Below are 27,121 nucleotides of genomic sequence, written 5' to 3'. Positions count from 1 at the left end.
AATATAAAATTGATATAATAATTATGTCTCAGATTAAGCAGGAACTTATAAAATATTTTCAAACTTAGACTTGTAAGAGCCAAAATTAAAATGTGTGATAAATATACCCCCCACCCTATATTTTGTCAGGAAAAATGACCACTATCACTTTGAGTGCAAGACACTCTTATGGAAATACATGTGTCACATGCAGGGTAATGCAGGCATCTAATTAGCTGATTGCCTTGTAATACCTCTTTCCTTTATTTTACTGCACAGATCCTGCAGTGGTGGTTCCACAGGATCCCACCCTAGTGATAGGATCTTCTTTGACTGCCACCTGTTCGGTGAGCCCGGCGCTAGCTTTGCGAGCAGAGGACCTGTACTGGACCCTAAATGGCAGGCGGCTCCCCTGGGAGTTTTCCAAGGTCCTGAATGGCACCACCCTCGCCGTGACGCTCACCAACCTGAATGGATCCAAGCAGCAGTCGGGAGATAACTTGGTGTGCCATGGCAGAGATGGGCGCATACTTGCTGGCTCCTGCCTCTACGTTGGATGTAGGTTTCATGTTCTTTTGTTTAGCAAAACATGAGCTAACTGTAGGTTTCTAAATTAAGAGCAAACCAACAATCTAAGGACACCAGACAATTATATTAAGTGTAGGAATAATCTTTTCTCCAAGGGTTATCAAATGACTCCATACCACCCAGGCCAGACTGAGCCTTTTCTGGTTTCTCTCTTCTCATGCACTGGTGAAGATGTAGTTCTGTTGTCCCTAAGAGACACAGGGATCATTTTTCCATGCAGGCGTTAGAATTAAGGTGAAACCAAGACCAGTTCAGCTTATCCAGGGTGAGTTGAAGTAATCCTTTGTTCTGCACTGTTGATTGATTGTCAAACACCTTAAGGAGAGAGGATGAAGAGTGGTAGTACCAGGGCTGCTGTAATTCTGAGATACTGAATAGAGAATGACATGGGGACAAATTTTTCCCTGTCTCCGGGAAAACTCATTTTCCCATTCCTTCCCCATGAGTTCTTTTCCTGTCCCTGCCCCATACCTCCCAAATCTGTCTCTATCTGCACAAGCCTCAAACGCTTTAAAATCATAAGTGTCCAAGACTTGTGCAGTTAAGGCAGAGCTTACAGGAATGAGGAAGGGACAGGGACAGCGACAGCGACAAAACTTGTGGAGATGGGATGGGGAAATTGAGTTCCTGCAGGATCGGGGAAAGATTTGTCCCCATGTCATTCTCTAATACTGAGAGAATGCACTTTTTTTTTTTTATAGCAAGCATTTGAGGTGTTGGATGGCTTGGGGACTGGGCATAGGGTAACAAAGCCTTTTGTCTTTACTTTGCCTGTTCAAGTTGGGCACGTTGCCATCCAATGGGCTTTTGATGTTTTCAGTCCTGTTCCCCAGATGCAGATGTTTCTAGCACCACCTCTTGCCTGGTTAGCTGGCAGTTTTTCAGAAGAGAAGCCAATATCAAAATTGATATGGGCACAGAGCATCGCTTCTCATCTCCCAGTGGTCGTCTCTTCAAGGCAGGATTGATGGAAGGTGGGGTGATGGGGAGCAAAGTTTGCACTGTTGGAAGCACTAGTTGCAAGTAAAGAACTTGGTTTTGGGTAAAATTCTAGTTACATTACCTCTCCACTACTCAGAATTCTAAAATGACTACACTTCTTTACAGTCATTTCCAAAGGCATATGAAGACCAATCTCCCTTCCTCCTTTACATGGGGGATACCTCCACACCTGCCTTTTATATAAACTGCCTTATTTCACCTTTGTGCCTTCTTACTTTTTAACCTCCTGCTATCCTGTTCCCTTCTATGTTTCTCGTTGATGAAATAAGAATCTCAGAGATTGAGGTAAACTTGAGAAAGGAATATTCAGGCTCTACGGGTTGGTGGGTTGTGCCTGAGAGAGAGAGACAGAGACCATTCAAGCTTTACCACTGGAGGGGATGTGTTAGGAAGACACTGATTATCATAACTAGCCATCCAGGAATTCTGTAGTTACCCTTTATACAGTATTCTCTGAAGCTCTGGGTATGATAGCTCTGAAGAGTTGTATATAAACTTCTCCCTCCAAATTCTTGGGGGTTGGGGAAGAGCTGGCTCGCAAATATGGAAAATATTGCAAATAATATTAGGGCCGATTCTGACCCAGCCTCACCTCCCGGACCTCTCCATACCTTACCTGGTGGTCTTGCAGTGAAGAAGGGCAAGAGCAATCTTCCATGAACAAAAATGGCTGCCGTGAATTCCCACTGTAGTCTCATGAGACCACGGGAACTCATGGCAGTCATTTTTGTTCATGGCTCTGCACAGGGCAGGAGAGTAGAAAGATCGTTCCTGCCCTGCTTTACTGCTAGACCACCAGGTAAGTTGTGGAGAGGTCCAGGAGGCGGGATGGAACTGGGGGTTTAGAAACTCGCGAATAACCAAAGTCGCGAGTCCTAAACCCGCAAATGTGGAGGGAGAAGTGTAGTCCTTAAGTCACAGGTTGAATATTTGTAACTAAACATATACGATTCTATATTTCGGTGATGGCATTCAAAGTGAATTTGTTACTATGTTTTTTTGGTGGGGGGGGGAGGCGGTTGCCAGATATGGTGCTTGGAAATTATTTTGTCAAATTTGGGTGGACACCAGTTCAAAACTGAAAGAGATCCCAAGTCCCCCATGGGTCCTCATTGATCTGTGTACCAACTTACCTTGTGTGTTCTTTCTCTTTTGCTTTCTCTCCAGTGCCTCCAGAGAAACCCACAAACATAAGCTGCTGGTCCAGAAATACGAAGGATCTCACCTGTACGTGGGCCCCTGGGAGTGAGGGAGAAACCTACCTCCACACCAACTACACCCTGAAATTTAAACTCAGGTACACATAGATAGTCTGGATACTTTCTCAGACTGCCATTTTAATTGCTTATTTGACAAATTGCCATTCATTTGAGGACTTAAGTTCACAAGTACACAAGTGGGTGCAGTCATTTGGGACTTATTGCTGCTTTTGTGAAGAGATTCATCCAAGGCAGTGAATCTACCAAACACAGCATGGAGCTATATTGCCAGGTTAAATAGATCATATAACCTTTGGAAGAGTAGAACCAGAAATACCAATAGGAGGTATATGGATATTTCAGAATGTTTATAGCACTGATTCCATAGATAGATAGATAAATAGAATATTTTAGGCCTGTATTGATTGGATAGATAATTGACTCCTTCCTGTAACTTCTTATGGAGGTGAGATCCATGCTTTGCAGGTGGTATGGCCGAGATAACACATGTCTGGAGTATCACACTGTGGGACCATATTCCTGTCACATCCCAAAAGACCTGGCGCTCTTCACACCCTATGAGATCTGGGTGGAGGCTATGAACCGGCTGGGATTCACCAAGTCTGACACCACCACCTTAGATATTCTAGACGTGGGTAAGAAAGAGTGAGCAATCTACAGCAATGATTTTTGGTTAAACCCTTTATATTCTTCAATCAGTAAGACATTATTTCAGTCCCACTTTCATTTTTCTTAAGGTCCTTAAGTGTACTTTGGTTGGATTTTTAATAGAAACAAGGCTATGGCTTTCTGGGTATTTGCATGCTAAATTTGCATGGTACTTAAACTGCCTTTGGAAGAAGAAATGGATCTTAGGGATTAGAGTCTCTTCCACTCCACCACATAACTTATCCTTCTTACATAGGCTTTATAGAAGGATAGAGGCCTTATTTCATGCAGTTCTAATCTACTAAATAATGTAATCTCTCTTTCTTTAGTTAAGTACTACTCAGTTCCAATTATAACCCAAGGTCATTTATTTGTCTTGTATGTATGTCTTCTGTAGACTGTAAACTTCACAGAGGGAAAGGGAATGGGGACTTTTATACTGCCTTTTTGTTGCTTTGGCATTTCAAAGTGGTATGCACTGGAGGATTAAGAGACTTGCCCAGGGTCACAAGGAGCAGCACTGGGACTTGATCTCACAATCTCTGGGTGCAGACCAGTGCTACAAGCTTCAGTGGCACTATAGAAATGGTTAGTAGTAGTCATAGTAGCTATTACAGTGCAATCTAACAGAATGTGTTCTGTAGGATATGAAAGGGTTAATTTATTCTTTCAAAAACTTCCAATCTTGACTCGTTGCTATGGAGAAGTCAACTTTATACATGCAGTGAACACCTGATATGATAATCCTTAAATAATATCCTCATTCTCCTTCCAGTAACCACTGATCCTCCACTAGATGTTCATGTCACTCGAATTGGGGACCTGGAAGACCAGCTGATCGTCCGCTGGAGCTCACCACCAGCTCTCAAGGATTTCCTCTTCCAAGCCATGTATCAGATCCGCTACAGAGTGGAGGAGAGTAGAGAATGGAAGGTTAGGCATCACACATCTGATGTTACAATTCACAGGTAGAGAGTGTCCATGAAGTGAAAGTGTCCATATATGGAAGGCTGACCTCTAGCAGTAGTACTGCGAGAGTATGTTTAAAGGCAAAGCCACCATTTTAAAGCCACAGCCGCTAGGTATTAGATCGAGTGGGGTTTTCTCCTGCCCTGAAGACCTATATAACCACCAGAGACATACTGGGAGAGCCTACTGACATATGAGGAAGTGGGGTTTGGTATTGGGTGTGCTGTACTGAGAGGGAGGGAGGAATTTGTACTGTACTATTAGGGTCCGGGGGGGGGGTGTTTATTGGCATCAGGGCAGGGGGGAGGACATTTGTAATGGTGACATGGCTTGGGGAGTGGGGCTGGTCATAATGGGAGGTGGTTGGGAGGGAGGGAAGCATGTGTGTGGCAGGCTGGACACCACTGATAACTATGCGGGTACCAGCTAATATTCACTTCTGGCATCTGCATGGCTAAGTGACCAAAGTTGGGACTCCTTTTAATGCAGTCCTGTTTGGTCGCTGACACTGAATTTTGACAGCATCTGCATAACTGCCAGTTCCTCCACCGCACTTCCTCCAGAACATCCCTCTCGGGCCTACCTAATCAAGGTCTGTCAGAGTCGATATTCAATGGCACTGCCCAGATAACTCAAAAACAAAAGAGACTGTGGAATCTGTCACTGATGCAGGCTCTATTAAAGCTTGAAAGTAATTCACAATCTATTTGTTCACATGTTGTATGTGGTATATGATGAGTAAACAAGTAAGCTATCTGTGTTACATGAATAATATATGGTGAAAAGATTCAAGTTGTGGATGTACTTTGGCCTAGATTCACTAAGCAAACTGATCGTGTACTGATTGGTTTGCGACCCCTTTATGACCCCAACCCGATTCACTAACCTTCTTGCAGATCCTGTCCTCACCCAATCCGATCCACGCATGCAAATTAGGGAAATGGCATGCAAATCTAGCAAGGCAGCAATTCACCAACATTTCTCAGGCACACCGACTGGGCTGGCCGATCAGAAACCAAGTGACTGGTAAGGACCAGTCGCTCACTCCTTTCCTGCTCTCTCCCGCGCTGAAACTCCCTGCTTGCAGCTGACTATAGGATACGAGAAACTCCACTTGTTCTGTGTAGTGTGGGGCAGCCATGTGTGCTACGTGGAGGAGCCATAAGATGCACTTAAAAAACTGTACTCTCTGCCTTTCCGTTGTAACAAGCTCAGTCTCGTACTGTAGGGTCATGAAATAGTTAACTGTTGTTTAAAATATTGCTCTGGCCTACATAGCTGAAAACAGTGTATAATCTATTGACTGCATCTGCCTAAAATGTATGTCCCTACCTTACCACATTGTAAGCTGAATAGATAAGAGTTTGAGCCATGATGTACCCTGCCCTTCTGTACATTTAACTGTTAGAGTTAGATAGGTGTCCTGCTAGTGACCTGCTAGTGTGAGCTTAGAACCAATGAGTGTTAAGAAAAGTAACACGTGAAAAGCTTTTTCTAGAATTCAGTTGTATAGCCAGAAAAATGAATAAATATCTCTGTAATTTCCTGGTTTCGGCACTTCTGAGCCAGCTTGAAGCTCAGGGGTCCAGCATGCATGCTGTGAATAAAACTTGTACTTCTTCACGCCTCTGACTTTGTGTGTCCAAGTGACCTTTCATTTGGCGCCCGAACAGGGACTTGAAGGTCTCTTGACCACTGGTTACTCGATTGGTCACTTGTTTCTGGTCCTACGGCTGATATGTCTGCTTAGCCGGCTGCCTTCCTTTTGGGGGGTTGGCAGACCTCAGGACGTTGGACCGCTTCAACTGACTTATCTAGTCTCAGTTTAAAGTACAAGAATCTGTATCTGTATCTGTAACTGGAGTGGCCACTATCTGGTAAGTGGGGATTGATCATCCCTATCCTGTCTCTCGTCTCCTGCCTAGTAAGCCACGTGATCTGTCGCTGAAAAGTTGTGGGAAAGGGATTCTAGGAACTGTTATTTTCTGGTTGAGTAACTGAACTGAAATCTGTTGTGTTTTGTGTGTTTGAGAGTGTTTGAGACGTCCTTGAGGACGAAGCGAGTGTGGACCTGTTAGTACTGCGTTTCCCTAGTCCGGAGATGGGCGGGGCCAGGAATTCAGGGAAGTGTTTTTGTCCTCCATTGCACAATGGGGGGATGTCTGTCTACCTGTGGGGATCCCTTGATATGTTAGCTAATTTTAAAAAAGGAATTTGTCTTTGATTATACTTAACAAATCAACCCTTATTTGTCTGTGCCAGTTAGAATGGCCGATATTTGGTGTGGGCTGGCCCCCTCTGGCTCCCTGGAAGAGGACATAACTCGTCAGGTTTTTATGCATTCCAATGGGAAAACCCTTCCACTGGACAAACCTCCTAAGTAACTTGGACCCGTCTACCCCAGGGCTTTAAAATTAGCCCCTCTCTATTCAGCACTGCCCTTGCTTCAGACCTTGCCAAATTCTTCCCTTCATCTGATTCCCAAGTCCTGCAGTATCCCGGGTTCTTTATGACTTCTGTCTGTTCAAAAGTATCAGTGAAGTTTAAACTGTCAGTTGTTCACAGCATGAGAGGAGAGTACTTTTCCTTTTGTGCTGATAAGGGCCATGAAATGTGTAGCACTTCCAATGTGGTTTCTCCTGAAACAGATAAGTGGTTTTGCATTTGAAGTTTTTGGCTATGTTATAAAATGTATATGCATATTCAGAAATGCATATAAACGAAAAATATGATTTCTGGAACTTATATTCCATGCTAAAAAGAAGTTCTTTGTCCAAATTTAGTAGTTATTTGTCTAAATTTAAAAGTTCTGAAAAGGACTACATCTGTAATTTGATCTCTTTGATCTTTAAGCAACTCTCTCTCCTTTGTGAAATTCTGTAGGAAGGGGGAGTAAGTCTCTACTGAGACCCATGTTGATTGTAAAAAAAAATAAAAATGAACAATGTTTAAACTTGTGAGTACAGTAAAACTTTGGTTTGGGAGCATAATTTGTTCCAGAAGTATGCTTGTATTCCAGGGCACTAGTGTACAAAAATATACATACTTGTATTGTAAGCCCTTGCTCGTTTGGAACAGTCACTGCATTCCTGCAGCGTCATATAGAGAGGAACCATTGGCTCAGTTGTGAAAATGTGATGCTTCTATACTGTATGTACGTGTATTGCAAGACGTTACTGGTATAGCAAGTTAAAATTTAATCATTGCTTGTCTTATAGAACACTTGCAAACCAAGTTATTTGCAATCCAAAGTTTTACTGTATATTCCAATCTTTGTTTTGTATTTCTGTATATAAAAAAAATGTAAGTTTAGGTATAACAATGTAATTTTTAGGAATGCTTTTGTATTGAAGTAAATATTTTTGCCAGTCAGCTGATAGTGAAGGGACTGCTGCTTTAGAGAGCGCTTGTGTCAGACTACCCTGCTTAGTGGGTGGATCCAGAACTGCATTTAGCTTAATTTTATAAGTCAGCTCTTTGGGGTAGGAACCTGATATAGAATAGGGATTGAGAACAATTCTTATGTGTTAGTACACATCTTAAGTTCAATTATTTTGTACCTTCTCTAATCTTTTGTAAACCACATAGCTCTTCACGGTATTGCGGTATATAAACTGTTATTATTATTATTTATCTGAGTCTTTCAGATAGTGGGTCTGCCTTTTAAATTTTCCTGTGGCCATATTTACATTGATTTCAAGTATGCCTTCCTCGTGTCACCTACCTTGGCTTTCAAATCTCCAAGGGTACCAGGTCCCTTCCTACACCGAGGTCTAGGCTGTCTGTAGTCTCCCTGTCTCTGATAACTGCAAGGCTCTGAGCACCTTTCTCAGTATTGCAGGATACTGTCCCATCTGGATCCCTGATTTCTCTACTATTGCTCGTCCTCTGTATGATTCCACCAAAGGCGCTGACTCAGCCCCTTTTATCTGGACCCAACTTCAGGAGCGTCTTTTCGCTGCCTCCAAAAACTTCTGATTCAGGCCCCTGCCTTCTGGCCCTTCTGCCCAAGAAGCTGAGCTTTATGCCCTCACTTTTGCCCTGCGCCACTCTGCCTCTCAGTCTTGCAATATATATACTGACTCCAAATATGCTTTATTTACCTTGCATTCCCATAGGGCCATCTGGAAATATCGAGGTTTCATTACAGCCTCCGGCCGCCTGATCCACGTACAACTACCCTCACGTGTTTCTGTTATGCTCTGCCATGCTTACAGATGCGTGACGGACCTTGTCTCTCGTGGCAATGCCCTTGCCGACCGCACAGCCCGAGCTGCCAGTCTCTGCCCCCTCTTTTGGCTCCTCTGTATACAATCATTCCTTTTCTGGATTCCCTTACACCCCAATACGCTTCTCAGGAACAGACTTGGGCATGCATTATTTTGGGCCAGTCTGTCCTGAAAGAGGGGTGGATACAAAATGCGCCAATTCAAGTGCCAATCCAGACCCACACACTGATACTTCAAACGCAAGCACAGCGGGTACCCTCATAGTTATTCCTCAACACCTGGCCCTCACGATTGTCAAAAGATGCCATGATCTGGCACACTCTGGAGAACCCGCTATGAAAATTGACTCTCAAGAGACATTTCTTTATCAATCACCTTGATCAGCTAGTCCGGAATATGGTCCGACAGTGTGTTGTCGGTTCTAGAATAAAATTCCCAATCAGATGACTGCCACCTCTTGGATACCAACCTATTGGAACATATCCGATGCAGGTTCTGTCTGTAGATTTTATCCACATGCCCATTTCCCGTTCCCTCAGTCACTTCCTAGTCTTCACAGACACCCTGACTAGATGGGTCAAAGCCTTCCTTACTTGCACTGAACGCGCCAGGGAAGTAACCAAACACCTCCTGAATAATTCCGTGCTTTGGTCTCCCTGTTTTTATAGGCAGTGACAATGGCCCTGCTTTCATTGCCGATGTTGTCCAACAAATTGCTCAGGCCCTCCAAATTGAATAGAAATTATATGCTGCTTACCATCCTGAGAGCTCTGGTCAGGTCGAAAGAATAAACAGAACTCTTAAGACCCTTCTCACAAAATGAATTGAAGAAACTAATCTGTCCTGGCCTGTCCTGCTGCCTTCTGTTCTTTTTCAGATTAGATGCATCCCATCTAAGCCCCATTTGAGCTCATGTCCAGCCGGCCACCACCCATTGTGAACCCAGATCCTGGTTCCTTTGCTACTCTGGGATCAGATATCCTCCAGAGTCAGGTCCAGTCTTTAGCTAAAGCCCTTCAAGAGCTCCATAAATGGGTCCTGGAAAGGGCCCCACTACTGATAGCTACACAAGTCCATGGGTAATTCCCTGGAAATACAGTATGGCTAAAACTTGGAAGTCAGACCCCCTGAAACCTAGGTGGATAGGTCCTTTTACTGTCCTAATTTCTTCTCTTACAGTTGTCAAAGGTGTCCGGACATGAAACTTGGTTCCACTACAACACGGATCTTCAGCTGAAGCTTTCTAAGACCTCAAAAGTTCTGAATATTTACCACTGTACTTAGCAGGTGTTCTGAATATAATTCTTTATAAGTGTTTGAGTTTAATTGACTGCCTGTGGTTCACACTGCCTTTAGCAAGTGTCTTGAGTATAACTGTTTGAAGTTTTCTAAGTTGTGCCTGAAAGAAAAATGAGCTTCCTATGTTAGTATATATAGATCTGATATTTGTGTTGCCCTTACTTATGCTTCTTTCTTCTGTATTTCTTTCCTATTGTACTTAACAAGTGCAGCCCCTTTGCCTGATGTTTGTTTGCATGAAGGAGTTAAGTACAGAAAGTGTCAAACATCAGAGAGTATTTTCTGTTTCCAACCTACTGGTGATGAAGTTTAAAAGTGGACGGAAATCTGCATTGATAATGTTGAGGGTCCACTTATCAACTAGACTCTTATTGTAGACCCCACTCGCCCGGTGTCTTTGTATTGTGATACATGTGTGCTATTTGATGTTTCTCAAGGTCATGGTACTACCCCTAATTCAGTTTTGTGTGGCTCCCTAGATTGACAGCGTTATTATACCAAATGTGCTAAGTATATAGGTCTGTATAACCTGATGCCTTTAAGAACTGCCCCTATGAGGAAACCTTCACTAATGGTGGAGCCTGTCCTTTATGAGAAAGAATACCCCGTCTGCCTCCCTTACTATAGGTCCTAGCTCCGGCCCCTTGTGTACTACAGGCTACTGTAATCCCATGGTTTTCACTATCACTGACCCATATAACTGGAATGCCAATGTCCAAGTCCAGAAGGCCAGAGACTGCATGGCATTGTATATTGATGGTAAAAGGTGAGACCCAGGTACTGATGTATATGTCCGAATTGTATCCCACTCATGTGCTCCTGTCTATCACTCTGTGGTGTTTCCCAGTTTTATGAAATTATGAAAGTAGATACTAATATCCTGTAATCACTAGAAATCTGTTTATATAGTTTGCTGAAACTATAGGTCAGACTCTTAATGTTAGCAATTATTTTGTATGAGGAGGGACTAGTATGGGAGAACAGTGGCTATGGGAGGCAATGCAGCTGGACATGTTAAACCTGACTTCACAGACCCTCACTTTTACGTCAGGTCCACGACCTTCACGATGGGCCTTGTGAACCTCCATTGTTGCTTCCCACTGTCTTCAGCCCTTCAGACACTGCTTAATGGAACTTCCTATGAATTATGGTCAGCTCCTGATAGTTGATATTGGCTCTGTGATTCGTTTGCCTACTCTTGATTGCCTGCTAACTAGACTGGTACATGTGTGCTTTGCATGATTCGTCCCAGCTTCTTCCCGATGGTGAACACCTGGGAGCCCCTGTATTCAACACCAGAGGTCGCCAAAAGCGGTCTACTTCCACCAATTCCCTTAAAATAGGTGAATGGGGTGATGACTGGCCTGCAGAACGGATCATTGCTGCTTATGGACCTGCCACATGGACCGAGGATGACACCTGGGGCTATCGGACCCCAATCTATATGCTGAACTGCATTATTTGTCTATAAGCTGTACTTGAACTGATAACCAATGAGACCTCCCGAGCTTTGAGTACCATTGGCAGAGCGAATGCTAAAATGCGCACTGCTATTTATCAGAATCGTCTAGCTTTGGACTATTTACTAGCTGCTGTGCCTGTGATAAATTCAACCTCTCCAACTGCTGCCTTGAACTTGAGTAAAGTGATTGAGAACGATGTGGATCGTATCACCAAACTGGCTCATGTTCCTGACCAGACCTGGCGTGACCTTACTGCAGACTGGATCTCTGGTACCTTCAGCTCCTGGTTGCCCTCTGGTTCAGCATTGAAGATCATCTTGCTGGTTGCTGCCCTGTCTTCTCTGCTCCTTTGCTGCCTGCCCTGTATGGTCCCCATAGCCATAAAGCTGCTCCACTGAACTATGGACTCTGTTGTCAAACGTTCCACTGCTGCATTGGCCCTCTCCCAGTATCGTCCCTTACCCACTGGGGACCCCGACTTTCCTGACCCCTAACTTTATTTTGTCAGGCTTGGCTCCTTAGGTACGCCAGCCTGAAAGGGGGGAATGTAGGGTCATGAAATAGTTAACTGTTGTTTAAAATATTGCTCTGGCCTACATAGCTGAAAACAGTGTATAATCTATTGACTGCATCTGCCTAAAATGTATGTCCCTACCTTACCACATTGTAAGCTGAATAGATAAGAGTTTGAGCCATGATGTACCCTGCCCTTCTGTACATTTAACTGTTAGAGTTAGATAGGTGTCCTGCTAGTGACCTGCTAGTGTGAGCTTAGAACCAATGAGTGTTAAGAAAAGTAACACGTGAAAAGCTTTTTCTAGAATTCAGTTGTATAGCCAGAAAAATGAATAAATATCTCTGTAATTTCCTGGTTTCGGCACTTCTGAGCCAGCTTGAAGCTCAGGGGTCCAGCATGCATGCTGTGAATAAAACTTGTACTTCTTCACGCCTCTGACTTTGTGTGTCCAAGTGACCTTTCAGTACTTGTGAGCCTGCTGAGTCTGTGGGGGAAAATGCTGCCCCTACTCTCCTGCTCTCTGCCGCCCTTCCCCGCAGTGCAGCCCCGCTTTAAAACCACGGGCTCGCACTGCGGGGAAGGGCAGCAGAGAGCAGGAGAGTCAGGGCGGGTTTCGTGTTCAGTTCCATAGTCTGGCAGTTCCCCCCCCCCACCCCCTCTGCTTCTAGAGGCTGCAGCGAGTCCGCCTTTGCCTTGCTTGCCTTGCCTGCCTGCCTTCCCCAACCCTTCCCCCTTCTTCCGCTGGTGCGGGAGAGCGGTGCATGCGGGATCGCATGCACAGCCATCAATGATGGTCTGCACATGCGTCGCGATCGGTCTTCAGCAATCCGTGGGATTGCTTGTGGATGTGTTTACGATTGGTTGATTTGCATAGGGAGCCTTTAGTGAATGGGTCACCCAGCAAGACTCGGAAACGGAGCGGAACAGGATCAGACAGGTAAGAGGGCTTTAGTAAATCTAGCCTTTATTGCTATCACAAAAGATTGTGAATTGCTTTCAAGCTTTAATAGAGCCTGCATCAGTGACATCGGCTTCCTCAGTCTCTTTTGTTTTAGATTCTCACTTTTCTGTGGATTCAAGGGATCAATTTCTTTGTTTGTTCTACTGAATTTCAATGCCTAGCCCACTGAGTGTGATTTAAGTAGGCTGGATCCTCTTCTACCTTCTTAAATTGCTTTGCATGTTGAGCGGATTAATGTTTTTTGACATAACCACTCATAAAACCGCAAAAAAGATTTCCTAAGACAAGTCACTGTCAAATCATTATTGAGCATACAATCCTACAGCTATTAAGCACAAAAGGAACATCTTATATGTTTTTCGGTCTTAAAAGAACAAGAATGATGGATGACCTATGGGAGATAAACTGACATAACAGGAAGGTTACTCATTGTTTGGGGGAGTTAGGGGAGTGAAGGTAGACAGCACTGAATTTGCTGGCTTGAATCTGATTGGCTTTGATTTGATGATGAAGGTGATGGATGACATCGGGAACCAGACATCCTGCCGGCTGGCTGGGCTGAAGTCCGGCACTGTCTACTTTGTCCAGGTCCGGTGTAATCCCTATGGGATCTATGGATCAAGGAAAGCTGGGATCTGGAGCGACTGGAGTAATCCCACCGCTGCCTCAACTCCTCGAAGTGGTGAGTAATTGGTTTATCCGTGTTTGCACGGTGACAGTACTAGCAGTGGTGTCTTTTTTTAGATACTCAACACAGTGGACTTGCCAGAGCTGTTGTTAGGGGTGTGCAGTGGTGAGCATGCATTCAGGTCATATGGATGCATACAAATCACATATAGCTATGAATTCTGTGCATTTTTTTATCTGCCAAAATATTTTATTTTTTTATTCATTTATTTAGCCCGTCCTCCCAAAGGAGCCCAGAACAGGTCACAAGATTACAATCACAGTATAAGCAGGACAAACTTTGGTGGGAAATACAGACTTGGTGGACATAGGGGGGTTTAAATTTCAGCTTTTACAGTATGGTTATAACATACAGACCTGAAAATACAGTCTTAGTGGACATAGGGTGGTTTAAATTGCAGCATTTTCCATATACCCATAGCCATAGAGGTAAAATAGCTTTTGCTTTGCAGGTGTATGCATCATTGAAGTTTGGTGGATTTTTTGATCCGGTGGGTGTCACAGATAAGTTTTACTGGGAATGAGGTTGGTTTTTAGAATATAGTAGAATCTGATTTTGTTTGGAGTGATTTGTAAGTTTGGTAGTAGATCAAGTTACATTTATTGACTTCTCTTCCACCTTAACCCTTCGGTTCTACATTTCCAGGGAATTACCTTTCAAAGCTTATTATTAGACAGACATTAGATTAGCACTGTAAGACATATTTCTTAAATAACATCGGGGTAGGCTGATGGCGGGGGAACTCAATTAGTTGTGCTGCTGACTGCCCAGAGATTTTAAATTACAGCAGCACAACTAATCGAGCCCCTCTGCCATTGGCCTATCCCAGAAGTGTTCTTTCTGCAGAGTCCTGCCTACGCAGAAAGAAGAAGTGCTGCAGAAAACAAACACTTCTGGGGCTGGCTTCGTTGTGCCACCAGCTACCCAAAGATTTTAAATTACAGCAGCAGGGATGTGGTAGGTATGGGAGTCGAGAACTGGGGAGAGGTTGTACCACAGAATCCAGTTGGGGGGGGGGGGGGCTGGGGTTGGGAATGAGGAAAGGATAGATGCTGCTAGGGCTGCATGGGAGGGTGGTTGAGAAAGCAAGATGGACAGATATTGCACAGACAGGAAGGGGTTTTGGAAGGCAGGGAAGGACAGATGCTGCATGGGCTGGGAGGAGGTGGGAAGGCAGATGCTGCACGGGGTTAGGAAGGGAGGGAAAGAGATGCATGAGTGGAGTGGTGGGAAGGAATGGAAAGAGAGATGCTGCCGGTGGGTGAGGGAAGAGAAAAAGAGAATTGTTGGACATAGGTGTGTGGACTGGGAGGGAAAGAGAGAAGGTACACGTGGGGAAAGGAAGAAGGAGGGAAAATTGTTGGATATGATAGTGGTGGAGAGGAGGGAGGGAAAAATGTTACATTGGGAGGGAGGAGAAAAGACTCAAAGAAGGGAGCAAAGTCAGATTCCAGAGAAGGGTGATGGAAGGAGGGAAGAAAGAGATGTCATACAATTGTAATGGAAAGGAGAGATGCCAAATCATGGAAGGGAAGGAGGGGAAAGAGATATAAAACAAACACAAAATAATGCTTTTCACTATTTTTTATACACATTCACAAGCATATTCTCAAACAGTGCTCAGAGTATGATTTAATTTGTCAGACCAAACACCGGAACTTGCCGAACGCTTAAAAGGCTGAAATTCATTCTTAAATCATCACAACTGTTTTGAGTTTTATAAATAGCATTTAAAAGGTGGTAGGTGGGGGAGTCAGAGAGCCATACTTCCGACTGCCAATTTTTGGGGAGGCCATGGGACCCTGCGGCTTCTCCCATTCCGATGCTTATGTTCCAGGACCAAGTTGAGAAACACTGCATTATGGGACCTGAAGTGTTGGTTTGAATTGGTGGTATCAGGGATTACAAATAGTTTCAAGTTTCTTTATTTTTGATATACCGTCTTATCAAAACAAGTGTCTAAACGGTGTACAATATAAAAAGACTGCAAAGAAAACAGTTAAAATAAATATTAAAAATCCTAGACAAATTTAGGTTAACATACATGAAACAGAAGGAAAGTAGGGGAGGGAAAGGTTGTTTAAAATACATCGAAGTAAAATTATTATTATTATTATTTTTTTTTTTCAAAGCTTCACAAAAATCAAGGGATTAAGAGGCAGAAACTGATACTAAAGAGTAAAGGCATCTTTAAAGAGGAAAGTTTTAAGTTTGGCTTTAAATTTTTCAAGCGAGTTCTCTAATCCAGTGATTCCCAACCCTGTCCTGGAGGAACACCAGGCCAATCGGGTTTTCAGGCTAGCCCTAATGAATATGCATGAGAGAGATTTGCATATGATGGAAGTGATAGGCATGCAAATTTGCTTCATGCATATTCATTAGGGCTAGCCTGAAAACCCAATTGGCCTGGTGTTCCTCCAGGACAGGGTTGGGAACCACTGCTCTAATCGAACGTCTAATGGGAGGGCATTGCACAGAGAGGGGGCGGTAACTGAAAAGATGGATTTGCGGGTAGTATCGTAAAACAGTTTCCGTATTGACAGTATAGAGAGTAGATTTTGATTATTAGATCGGAGGGCCCTAGATGATGAGTAAGGGATCAAAAGTTTATGTATGAACGCTGGTTAGTTAGAGTTTTTTTTGTTTTAAAGGTGAGGATGAGTATTTTATAGGAGTGGCGATGAGTGATAGGTACCCAGTGTGCTTTGCGGAGGAGAGGAGTGACATGGTCAAATTTTTTTGCATGATAGATTAATTTAACAGCAGTGTTTTGCAATAGTTGTAAACGGCGGATTTCTTTCTGGGTTATACTTTGATAAAGGGCATTGCAGTAATCTATGGTTGAAATTACTAGGGAGTGAATCAAATATTGATAGAGGGGGGATCGAGAAAAGAAGAAATAGAAGGACGAGTCTAAGCTTGTGAAAACATTTCTGCATAACTGCACTAACTTGCAAAAACAGGACTCGCCAAAAAGTCTCCCTTCTGGAGCTGGGCAAATTGACAGCTTGGCAGCAGTGGGCTGAGATACGCACAACGACGTAGGCTAATTTTATTGTGACAATTAAAATATATATTAAAACCTTTTTACCAAACAGTTTATGATTTCCCCGCAGCGATTTTACTCTAGCGACTTTTACTACATCTAGTGAGTAATGGCGTGACATATCATTTGTTTGTTTCTATTGTATTTTCCTATATTTTTTTGTGACATACGTTTTTTCCTTTTTTTACCATGGACCCCTGATGAAGGTTGTCCAAAATACGGACCGTGTTGGGTCCCCTGTTTGGTAAAAAGGTTTTAATATATATTTTAATTGTCACAATAAAATTAGCCTACGTCGTTGTACGTATCTGCAGTTTTGGTTTGTTTGTTCCTGATTGTTTTTTTCACTGCAGACAAGGTTGGACTCCTCTTCCCCTTGTTTCTGTTGCAGCAGTGGGCTGAGAATCAGGGAAGCTGGGCAAGTCATTTTCATTCTCCATTGCCTCTGATACATATCAGAGATTAAGGGTGGAGATTTAAGGGCAATGTTTACAAGATATAAATTTACAAAGTTTTACGCAGAGAGAGGGGTGACATGATTGAGACATTCAAGTATCTCACGGGCCGCATCAAGGTGGAAGAAGATATCTTTTTTTCAAGGGTCCCGCAGCAACAAGGGGGCATCCGTGGAAAATCAGGGGCGGGAAACTGCACGGGGACACCAGGAAATTCTTTTTCACTGAAAGGGTGGTTGATCGCTGGAATAGTCTTCCACTTCAGGTTATTGAGGCCAGCAGCGTGCCTGATTTTAAGGCCAAATGGGATAGACACGTGGGATCTATTCACAGAGAAAGGTAGGGGAGGGTCATTGGGGTGGGCAGACTAGATGGGCCGTGGCCCTTATCTGCCGTCTATTTCTATGTTTCTATGTAAATGGAAAAAGCAAAATAAAATATGTAATTTTTTTTTTTTAAATGCTTCTGAAAGGAGCAGAGCAGAGGTAGTATTAGGACACTGTTCAGGGAATTTGCCCAAGTTATTTAATAGTTAGCTGTGTAGATTCCTTGGGCTGAAAATTTCCTTCCACTTACATAAGCTTTTACAAAGCCGCAGTAGAGGTTTCAACCACGGGCAAGCGAGGTAAATGCTCTGATGCTCATAGACTTCTTATGAGCATCGGAGCATTTACCTTGCCGGCCCACAGTAAAAAAACCTCTACCGCAGCTATGTAAAAGGAACCCTTAGTTTGTGCACAGGTTCCAATGAACCTCTCTATTCCAGTCCAGATTTTCAATGGGATGCTTTATTTATATGAGACGGTCTTTCCCAGAGACACAGAAACAAAAACAAGTGCATGAACTCTGTTTTCTATGTAGTGCTCAGAAGCTCTTTCAGGCATTTCTCCCTCCCCCCCACCCCCCACACACATTTTTCTACCTTCTTCTTACGTCCTCAAAGTGCATTGCTGCCACTGGGAGGTGGTGGTTCAATATTGTGTCTGCAATGGCTACATACAGGCAGGTTCCCTGGAGAGCTTGCTTGTCCCTCACTGATAATAAGACAGCACTCCCTACTGGCAGGTCTGTAGGTGGAAGAATTCCCAACCAGAGGGAACAATGGCTAAGGCATATAGGCCCATGGATTTGTACCTAATTTGCATCTATTTGCATTTTTAAAATAGCTTCACCAAAAATTCCTGCTCCGAGGTTTTGTGAGCATATACACCTGCATAAATTGGCATTTCTTCATGTATTTTCTAAGATACACACATAAGTGCCAATTGTGCCCCTGCTCCTCTCATTTTCTGTTCCTGGGAATATAATAATAATAATAAATTTTTATTTTTATACTGCAGTACCTCTCAGTTCTATGCGGTGTACAATAATGAAAAGCTGGACAAAAACAGCAATAGTACAGCAATAGCATTAGAATTCGTGATAACATCAGACAAATTTATCAAAAAGATAAGTTTTAATATTTTTCCTAAAAGTTTGGTAGAATATGGCATAAAATGAAGGGCTTCCCAGTGTTAAACATTCTGAGCCAAATTCTATCCCAATTGTAAGTAGCGGTAGGTGACCTATCGCTGTCTAACCAGCCAATTGGGGCACACGTTTTTTTAAAAAAACACCCCAAAGCAGGCCGCCTACACTATAGGCATTTGTTGAGATTGAGGGAGATGCATAGGGACGCTTAAGCTCACCCAAGGCTGGGCAGGGGTGTGGTTTCGCCTAGAAACAGCCTTGGGCGAGCTTAAGCAGCCATAGGCATCTCCCTAGGGCCACGATAGGCACCTGAATGTAGGCCAACAAAATGCTGGTCTACATTCCAATTCGATGTGGCCGCTATGCTGATCGTGGCAAAGAAATCTCACTGCCACGATCAGCTGAGCGGCTGCGGCAGGGAACTCACCATCCTGCAAAGTCAGCTAGCAGGAGGGATGCCCACTCCCTCCCGCCACCACCCCCGAACCCTCACCCGATACTATCTGCAGCAGAAGGGATGCCCACTCCCTCCTGCTGCCACCTCTGAACCCTCACCCAACACTGTCCACGTTAGGAAGGATGTCCACTCCCTCCTGCCACCAACCCCATGGATCCCCTGAACCTCTGACACTCTTGAGACCACCCCATCCAATTGGCAAAAGGAATGTCAATCCCCCAAACCCTGGACACTTTCCAAACCTACTTGACATTCTCCGACATTTGCCAACACCCACCCAACATTCTCCAACACCCACCCGACACTCACCCATCATTCCCCAGCACACTTCGACACCCCTCAACACTCACCTGACATTCCCCAACACTCACCCGACACTCCCCAACACCCACCTGACACTCACCGGACATCTCCCAACACACCCCGACACTCTCTCACACCCCAACATCCCCCCTGACACCTCCCAACCCCCCGTACCTTTATGAAATGGCTGGCAAGAGGGATGCCCACTCTCTCCTATCAGTAAGCCCACCTCATCCAAAATGGCAGGCCTTCCGCTTCCTGGTGCATTCTAGGATGCCCAGGAGAGTGGCCTAAGACTCTGAATGGCCAGATATCAAAGACCACGCCCAAGTGCAGTAAAATCTGAGCTTAATAACATAGTATCATAGTAAATGACAGCTGATAAAGACCTGCATGGTCTATCCAGTCTGCCCAATAATCACATTATCAACTCTTTATTGAAGCAATGTTCCAATTGTAGTAGTATAATATTTTACTCCCTAAGTTCCATTTTATAATGTCTTCTCTACCCACTTTGCTTCCTGCAGAGATTTTATCCTGTTTGACTTTATATAATCCTCTTGAACAGTGTATCATAAACTGTGTGCCATGGCGAGTTTCAGGGTGTGCTGCGAGATGCCGGGAAGGAAGAAAGGCACCGGCGCCAGCTGACTGCCTACAGGATGTGCCTCCCGCGGTGAGAGGCAAGTTCTGTAGGCAGTGAGTCAATGCTGGCGCCTCTTCTCTTCCAGCACCCCACCCACTGGCAGCTCAGGGCCCCTTCTGGAGGGCTTTTGGGCATGTGTGGACATTGACATGATGACATCATGCAGGCACATGACATCATCGTATCGATGCTGCACATGTACAGATGCCCTCGAGCCGCAGATTCCACTTTAGAGTGCCACGACTGGAAAGTTTGTGAGACACCACTCTTGAAGGAGCTTAGGGTAGCTTGTTTGCAGTACTGCAACCTCCCAACCCCGTTCCTACCACTGTCATAGAGTGATATCTGATGACAGCCACTAGGACCATGCAGTTTACCCCACTTCACCTCCGGTGCAGCAGCAAAGACCCCAGCTAATCCCCAATCTTCCCTTCACTGCCTCAGTACTACGAATCCTCAGTGTTCATCCCAGGCCTTTTTCTACTCCATTAGGAGTCTATTCAATGTATCTACCATTTTCTTATGCTTCTCCTAAATCGCTTAATGCATTCTAATACAGGACTTTCCTATGTACTAAGTTCAGGTTTAATGCGGCACTTATGGTGGGGGGAAGGGTAGAAATTTTAATACAGGTTCAAGTTCATCTTTATTTGATATACTGCCGCTAGGAATAGACCATTGCAGCGGTTCACAATTCTCAACAAAAAGAGAAGCACACTTATTTATTTAAAACATTTTTAATCTGCCTTTATCCAAGGCGGCTCACGGTATTACATACATATTTCAGGATTTTGCACAACATAAAGATCCCATACATCAGCAAAAATCATAAGATTATACCATATCAACCGCTCATTTGCTACATTACTTCAATCAAGATGCATAACTCTAATAACCTGCAAAAAAGATGATATTCAGAAAGTAAAATGTTAACTTGAACAAACGAATGGGTCTTAAGCAACTTTCTAAATTGCAATAGATTTCTACAAAACCGTAAGGTACCAGACAATGTGTTCCACATAAATGGTCCAGCTCTAGAGAAACATGACTTTTTGGTCCGTACATATCGTTCTGATAGAAAGCCATTAAAAGCTAAACAAACTTTGATATAACATCTAATTGGCGAAAAACAAGTAAGCAAGCAGATTGTGTGCTAATTACATCAAGTACATCAAGTTTTAGAGCAAATGGCCCCAGTGTATTTTCAAACGTTACTGGAAATATATCGACCAGGAAGAATGTTGAGGGCCGAGGGTGGGATGAGATCGACAGTGACTAGGGAATTGGGAGTACACTATGCTGTGACGAGGGCTACAATGTTCTCAATAGCTGGAATGAAAATGTTGCATGCACTACGTGTAAATTTCAAGAAGTTGCCGAAAACAAAGTTATTTGTTAATGCGTTTATGTAATATCTCTTAGCAGTTAGTAATGAAGATGTAAAGTAAGATGTTTTTGACTTCATAATGATATTTGTCTTAATGATATGTATGTTTAATTGGAAACTGCTTGGTAACAGGCGGTATATAAATTCTTAAAATAAATAAATAGCGCGCAGCACTAGCATTGAGTTAAGACAGGAGCACTTCCTACATCTTATATAAGAGGCACTTGGTGCTCCCTTATTAATTCTACATTAAGTTAGTGCACATTAATTAGAACATACTACTAATAATAATAACTTTATTTTTGTATACCGCAATACCACAAACAGTAGCTGGCTAATGCAAGAACACCCACGTTCCACCTATGCCACACCCATTCGAAGTATTTTTTTTTTTTTTTTTAAATAAGTAATGCATGGGTTAGCACAGGGATCTCAAAGTCCCTCCTTGAGGGCCGCAATCCAGTCGGGTTTTCAGGATTTCCCCAATGAATATGCATTGAAAGCAGTGCATGCACATAGATCTCATGCATATTCATTGGGGAAATCCTGAAAACCCGATTGGATTGCGGCCCTCAAGGAGGGACTTTGAGACCCCTGGTTAGCACATATAAACAGGAAAAATACTGCAAAATGCTTTAACATATTTTGTGGTAACGCTGTTCATCTGTTCAACCTTTAGTGCAGTGTCTCTCAAACTTTTTTAGCTCTGGTACACTAAACAGAGCAAATGTTTTTCGTAGCACACTAAACGGAGCAATTTATAAAATTGCAAAACTAACAAAAGATTAAATTTTAGAGTTATTTATTTAAAGATAATTAAGCTAAGTATGGATAATTGTAAGAACAGTGAAACTAAAGTAGATAGAATAGAATTGCTAATAGTTGACAAGCAAACGTGCATTTCATCATCCACCATGTGCAGTCATTCTCTTTTTTTTTTTTTTAATTTAATTTCTGTCAGAGTTGAAAATCCAAATTTGCAAAGATAAGAAGATCCAAATGGTAACAAAGCCTTGATTGCTTTGTTGCTCAAGTTAGAATAACTACTGCATAAAAAATAAAAATAAAATTACTTGCCATTAGTTTTCAAGGACTAATCACGTAAAAAAAGAATGATGCTTGTCTGGTGGTTGTATCTAGGGCAGGATTAATTCTTGGAGGACCCCTAGGCACACAAGTACACTGGGCCCACCAGCCCTGCCCCACCCCCTGCCCTGCCCAGCGCCCCACCCCCTGTTTTCTTATTTACTTCTTTATTTCCACTTGTATTTCTCTTTTTTCTTTTATTATAAAATTCAAAATAAACAGCAAAGATTACCATACCAGTGCCATTGTACAGTTTTAGTTCTATGCAAGCCCCAAACATCTCTGAACAAATCCCCCCTTCCTTCCCTTCCCACCTACTTGCCCAGGACTATTACTGCTTTACAATGCATCTGAACCCTTTTCATACATATATAAAAGTGTACAAATGCATTGTAAAGCAGTAATACTATCTGAAACATAAGTCTATATTTATAACCAAGTTTTCAACTGCTCGCAACTGCCTCACTCTATGTTGTCCAACTTTAACCCATATGTATGTATAAACAGCCAAATCTGTAACTCCTCTGGTATGTTCCACTCCATGTATGTTAATTTGTAACAAAACAGCAAGGCAAGCGGTCCACCAAACAAGGATGGTCAATGCTAACAGAAAGCCATGTCTTTCATACACACAGGACACAAAACCACCCTCACCCAGCATGGAATAAGTAATCACAAACTAACCCCCCCCCCTTTTAAACAAAAACACAGAAGAGGTTTTTAGCACTGGCTGGTGGGCTGAATGTTCTGCACTGTTCTGACGATCATCGGAGCAGTGCAGAGCATTCAGCATGCTGGCTTGTGCTACAAACCCAGGGCACAATACAGTTTAGGGGGTGAAGAAACAGTGGTGCATATCCCCCAATACTGAACAAAATATAAAGATAGCAGATGTAAATTTGAAAAAAGAGAAATAACAAATCACTTTATAAATTAAATAAAATTAAAACAAAAAATGGAAAATAAGATACCATTTTATTGGACTAATATATTTTTTAATTAGCTCTCAGAAGTCACACCCTCTTTCCTTAGGTCAATAAAGTATACTACTGTTACAGTATCCTGTCCTGACCTGAGGAAGGAGAATTTGGTCTCTGAAAGTTAGTCAAAAATGTATTAAAATTAGTCCAATAAAACGATCACCATATTTCCATTTTCTATTTATAAACATTTATCAACACAGCTACAATACTACTTTATCCTTTAACAAAAAAATTAAAAAATATACATTTTTTTCTACCTTTGTCGTCTTAATTTTCATATAGGCTCTCTCATCTGAATTATGTGTTTGGGTATTCCCATTTGCACTAGAGTTCTCCATAGTTTATTGTAATCCCCACAATCAAAAGCTTTGCTGTAGTCCAGTGGTTCCCAAACCCTGTCCTGGGGGACCCCCAGCCAGTCGGGTTTTCAAGATATCCCTAATCAATATGCATGAGAGAGATTTGCATACCTGTCGCTTCCATTATATGCAAATCTCTCTCATGCATATTCATTAGGGATATCTTGAAAACCCGACTGGCTGGGGGTCCCCCAGGACAGGGTTTGGGAACCACTGCTGTAGTCGATGAAGCAAAGGTATAGGGCAGGGGTAGGCAATTCCGGTCCTCGAAAGCCGGAGCCAGGTCAGGTTTTCAAGATATCCACAATAAATATGCATGAGATAGATTTGCATCTCAAGGAGGCAGTGCATGCAAATCCATCTGATACATATTCATTGTGGATACCCTGAAAACCTGACCTGGCTCTGGCTTTTGAGGACCGGAATTGCCTACCCCTGGTATAGGAGGTTTTGGTATTCTTTGCTCTTCTCCAATATTCATCTAACATTGGAATAGGACTCGAGCAAGAGTTGATGGCACCTAACAACCTTTGTCTCCCAGTTTCTGCTTTCCTCATCTTATCTTTTCTTCCTTCCATCCACTGTCTGCCCCTTCCAGAAACTGTCAGCCAACTTCCTTCCATCTTTCCATTTCTCCTCCTGCCCTCCCCCTGCCCCCTTGGTCTGGCATCCATCTTCTTCCCTCTGTTCCCCTCATTGTCTGGCATCTCTCTACTTCCTTCTCTTCTTCCTTCCCCCTCTCTCTTCTCATTTCCTCCACTCAGATCTGATATTTCTGTCTCCTTTCCCCTTTCCCCCCTCTGGCATCTCTCTCTTCTCTATTTTCTGCTTCTGCCTAAATTAAATTCTCTCTTATTATTCAGTCCTCAGTTTCCCTCCTTTCACTGTGTCTACCCACAGATTGCCACCCCTTTCCTTCACCCCACTACTATCTCACTAACTCTCTTCTTCCCCCATCCAGCATATGCCCTTTTTCTTTATCTCCTCCTTCCATCCAGTATGTGTTCTCTTTCTCCACTTCCATTCAGCATCTGCTCACCATTCTCAACTGACATCTGTGTGCCCTCATCTCTCTCTCCTTCTTCTCCCCACTTCCATCATCTGCCCCTTCTCTCCTTCTCTTCCTCCTCCCCTATTCCATCACGTTATTCTGCCCCCTCACCTCCTCACCGCTGTTACTGCTTTCCCACATGCTCCTGACGCTGACGGCACAAGTTCTCCCCACTTTCATCATCTGCCCCTTCTCCCCACTTCCATCATCTGACCTGCCCCCTTCTCTCTCTCCCCACTTTCATCATCTGTCCCTTCTCCCCACTTCCATCATCTGTCCTGCCTTCTTCTCTCTCTCCCCACTTCCATCATCTGCCCTGCCCCCTTTCCCCACTGCCATCATCTATCCTGCCCCTTCTCTCTCCCTTCTCCCCACTTCCCATCATCTGCCCTGCCCCCTTCTCTCTCTCCCCCATTTCCATCATCTGCCCAATTACCCCCTTCTCTCTCCCACTCTGAGCTTTCACCCCAGGCCCATTTCCCTCCCTTCCCCTCACCTAAACAGCTACGACAGGCCCCAGCATTGACAGCAAGATTGGGGGGGGGGGCTCCCCCAGCATAGGCAGCAAGATAAGACCCCCACACCAGAATAGGCAGCAAGATCGGGCCCCTCACCCCTGTCAGCATAGACAGCAAGATCGGACCCCCTGCCGGAATAGGCATCAAGATCAGCAACGGTAACTGCAAGTGGTGCTCAGCCCTAAGCTTCCCTCTGATGCAGCTTTCTGTTTCCGCCTTGGCGGTTCGCGTCAGTGGGAAGTTTTGGGCTGAGCACTGCTTGCAGTTGCCATTGCCGATTTTGCTGCCTATGCCGGCAGGGGGTCCCATCTTGCTGTCTATGCCAGGGAGGGGGGCCTGGTCTTTGCTGTCCATCCCTCCCTCAGTCGCCATTTGAAAAAAAAATTAGAAAGATGATGGTGAGTTGATCTGTTTGCCCTCCTTCAGTGGGCCCCCCTCACAATTTCGGGCCCTAGGCACGTGCCTACTGGGCCTGTCCTTTAATCCGGCCATGGTTGTATCCTTACACACACAGATGCTCATAACATTGACAGACACTTGCATATGTGATGTACATGTCATCTCTTTTTAGTGTATAATTATGAAGAGAATTTTTTTTAAATAAAATTCTGGAATCTCTTGTGGCACACCCAGAATCTCTTCGGGGCACACCACTGTGCCATGGCACACAGTTTGAGAGACACTGCTTTAAAGAATAATCTCCTTAGGGTTCTAAAGGTCAGTTGAAGATATCTTTGTAGTACATCTGAAATGTTTATTCACATGCAGTGCATTCAAGACTTTTATATGAAGACTACTGACTCTGCTTACAGGGTCTGATTAAAGGCAGAAAGCCTTTAAAATCTGGAATAACTGATCCTGGTTGACATGAAATTGCTTCACTCTTGTGTCCTGCCATGAGCACTCAAAGCTGAGATCATGGGAGCCAGGCTGGAAGTTTCTTCCTTTTCCCTGGCTATAGCCCTCTAATTTAACATGAGGTGTTTGTTTCCAGAGAGGCTGACTGGGGTGTGTGACCCAAAGAGCGGTGAGCAGAACTCCACCCTGCGGCGGGAGCTGAAGCAGTTCTTTGGCTGGGTAAAGAAACATGCCTTTGGCTGCTCCAACCTCAGCATCAAACTCTACGACCAGTGGCGAGTGTGGCTCCAGAAATCCCACAAGACACGCAACCAGGTAGGTAAGGCACTCCATATATTCTTACTAATTTCTCCATGCACTGCCTCATGGGTAGCAGCAGTGATGATTAAAGGTGGGGATGAGATGAGAAAGAGGCAGATTTTGATAGTGGCCCAAGGCCTAAGCTATTAGAAGATTAGATTAAGAGTAAGGGTAAATGAATTTTAAGATTGAAATAGGATGGTTCATGGCGGAAGCTCCACATGGGACTCAAAGCACTTTCATGCATTCCCAGATAGCATGGCTGAGGGCAAGAATTTCAAGAGCCACTTTAGTGATTTAAAACTAAGGGTCACACTATCTGTGTAGTTTGTAGTTTAGGCAAAGGAAAAGGAAATTACATTGGCAATGAGGGGGAATGGTCCAATTTATCACTGACACCTGCAACATGGGAGGGGGACACCACCCACCATGTCCTTCCCAAATTACATCTTTGATTCTCACCATCTACAAAATAACATGACTAGAACTAGGGCCCCCCAGTATAGAAGGATCATACTAGGACTATAATACACAAACACATTTATAGAGCAAAGTTATCTCATGAGGACATATTTTGATCCATTTGACTAAAAAGAGTTTCTTATGATACATATTAGACTAACAAATGATCCCTAAGAG

General features: G+C 43.6%; 1 protein-coding gene across 2 annotated transcripts in view; it reads left to right on the top strand.

Moving 5' to 3' along the window:
- Positions 1-27,121, top strand: part of LOC117365956 (cytokine receptor-like factor 1) — a 51,884-nt gene that overhangs the window by 22,627 nt on the left and 2,136 nt on the right. The window contains exons 2-7 of one of the 2 annotated variants that reach the window (XM_033956932.1): positions 259-537; positions 2,737-2,866; positions 3,255-3,424; positions 4,213-4,370; positions 13,389-13,557; positions 26,319-26,501. In XM_033956932.1, coding sequence (XP_033812823.1) covers positions 259-537; positions 2,737-2,866; positions 3,255-3,424; positions 4,213-4,370; positions 13,389-13,557; positions 26,319-26,501 — 1,089 coding nt within the window. The remainder of the gene's footprint in view (positions 1-258; positions 538-2,736; positions 2,867-3,254; positions 3,425-4,212; positions 4,371-13,388; positions 13,558-26,318; positions 26,502-27,121) is intronic. The other variant, XM_033956931.1, reaches the window with a different exon arrangement.

This window comes from Geotrypetes seraphini, chromosome 8 (genome assembly GCF_902459505.1).
Source record: "Geotrypetes seraphini chromosome 8, aGeoSer1.1, whole genome shotgun sequence".
Taxonomy (NCBI): domain Eukaryota; kingdom Metazoa; phylum Chordata; class Amphibia; order Gymnophiona; family Dermophiidae; genus Geotrypetes; species Geotrypetes seraphini.
The sequence above is the reverse complement of the archived record's forward strand: the minus strand, read 5'-3'. Positions and strand labels throughout refer to the sequence as shown.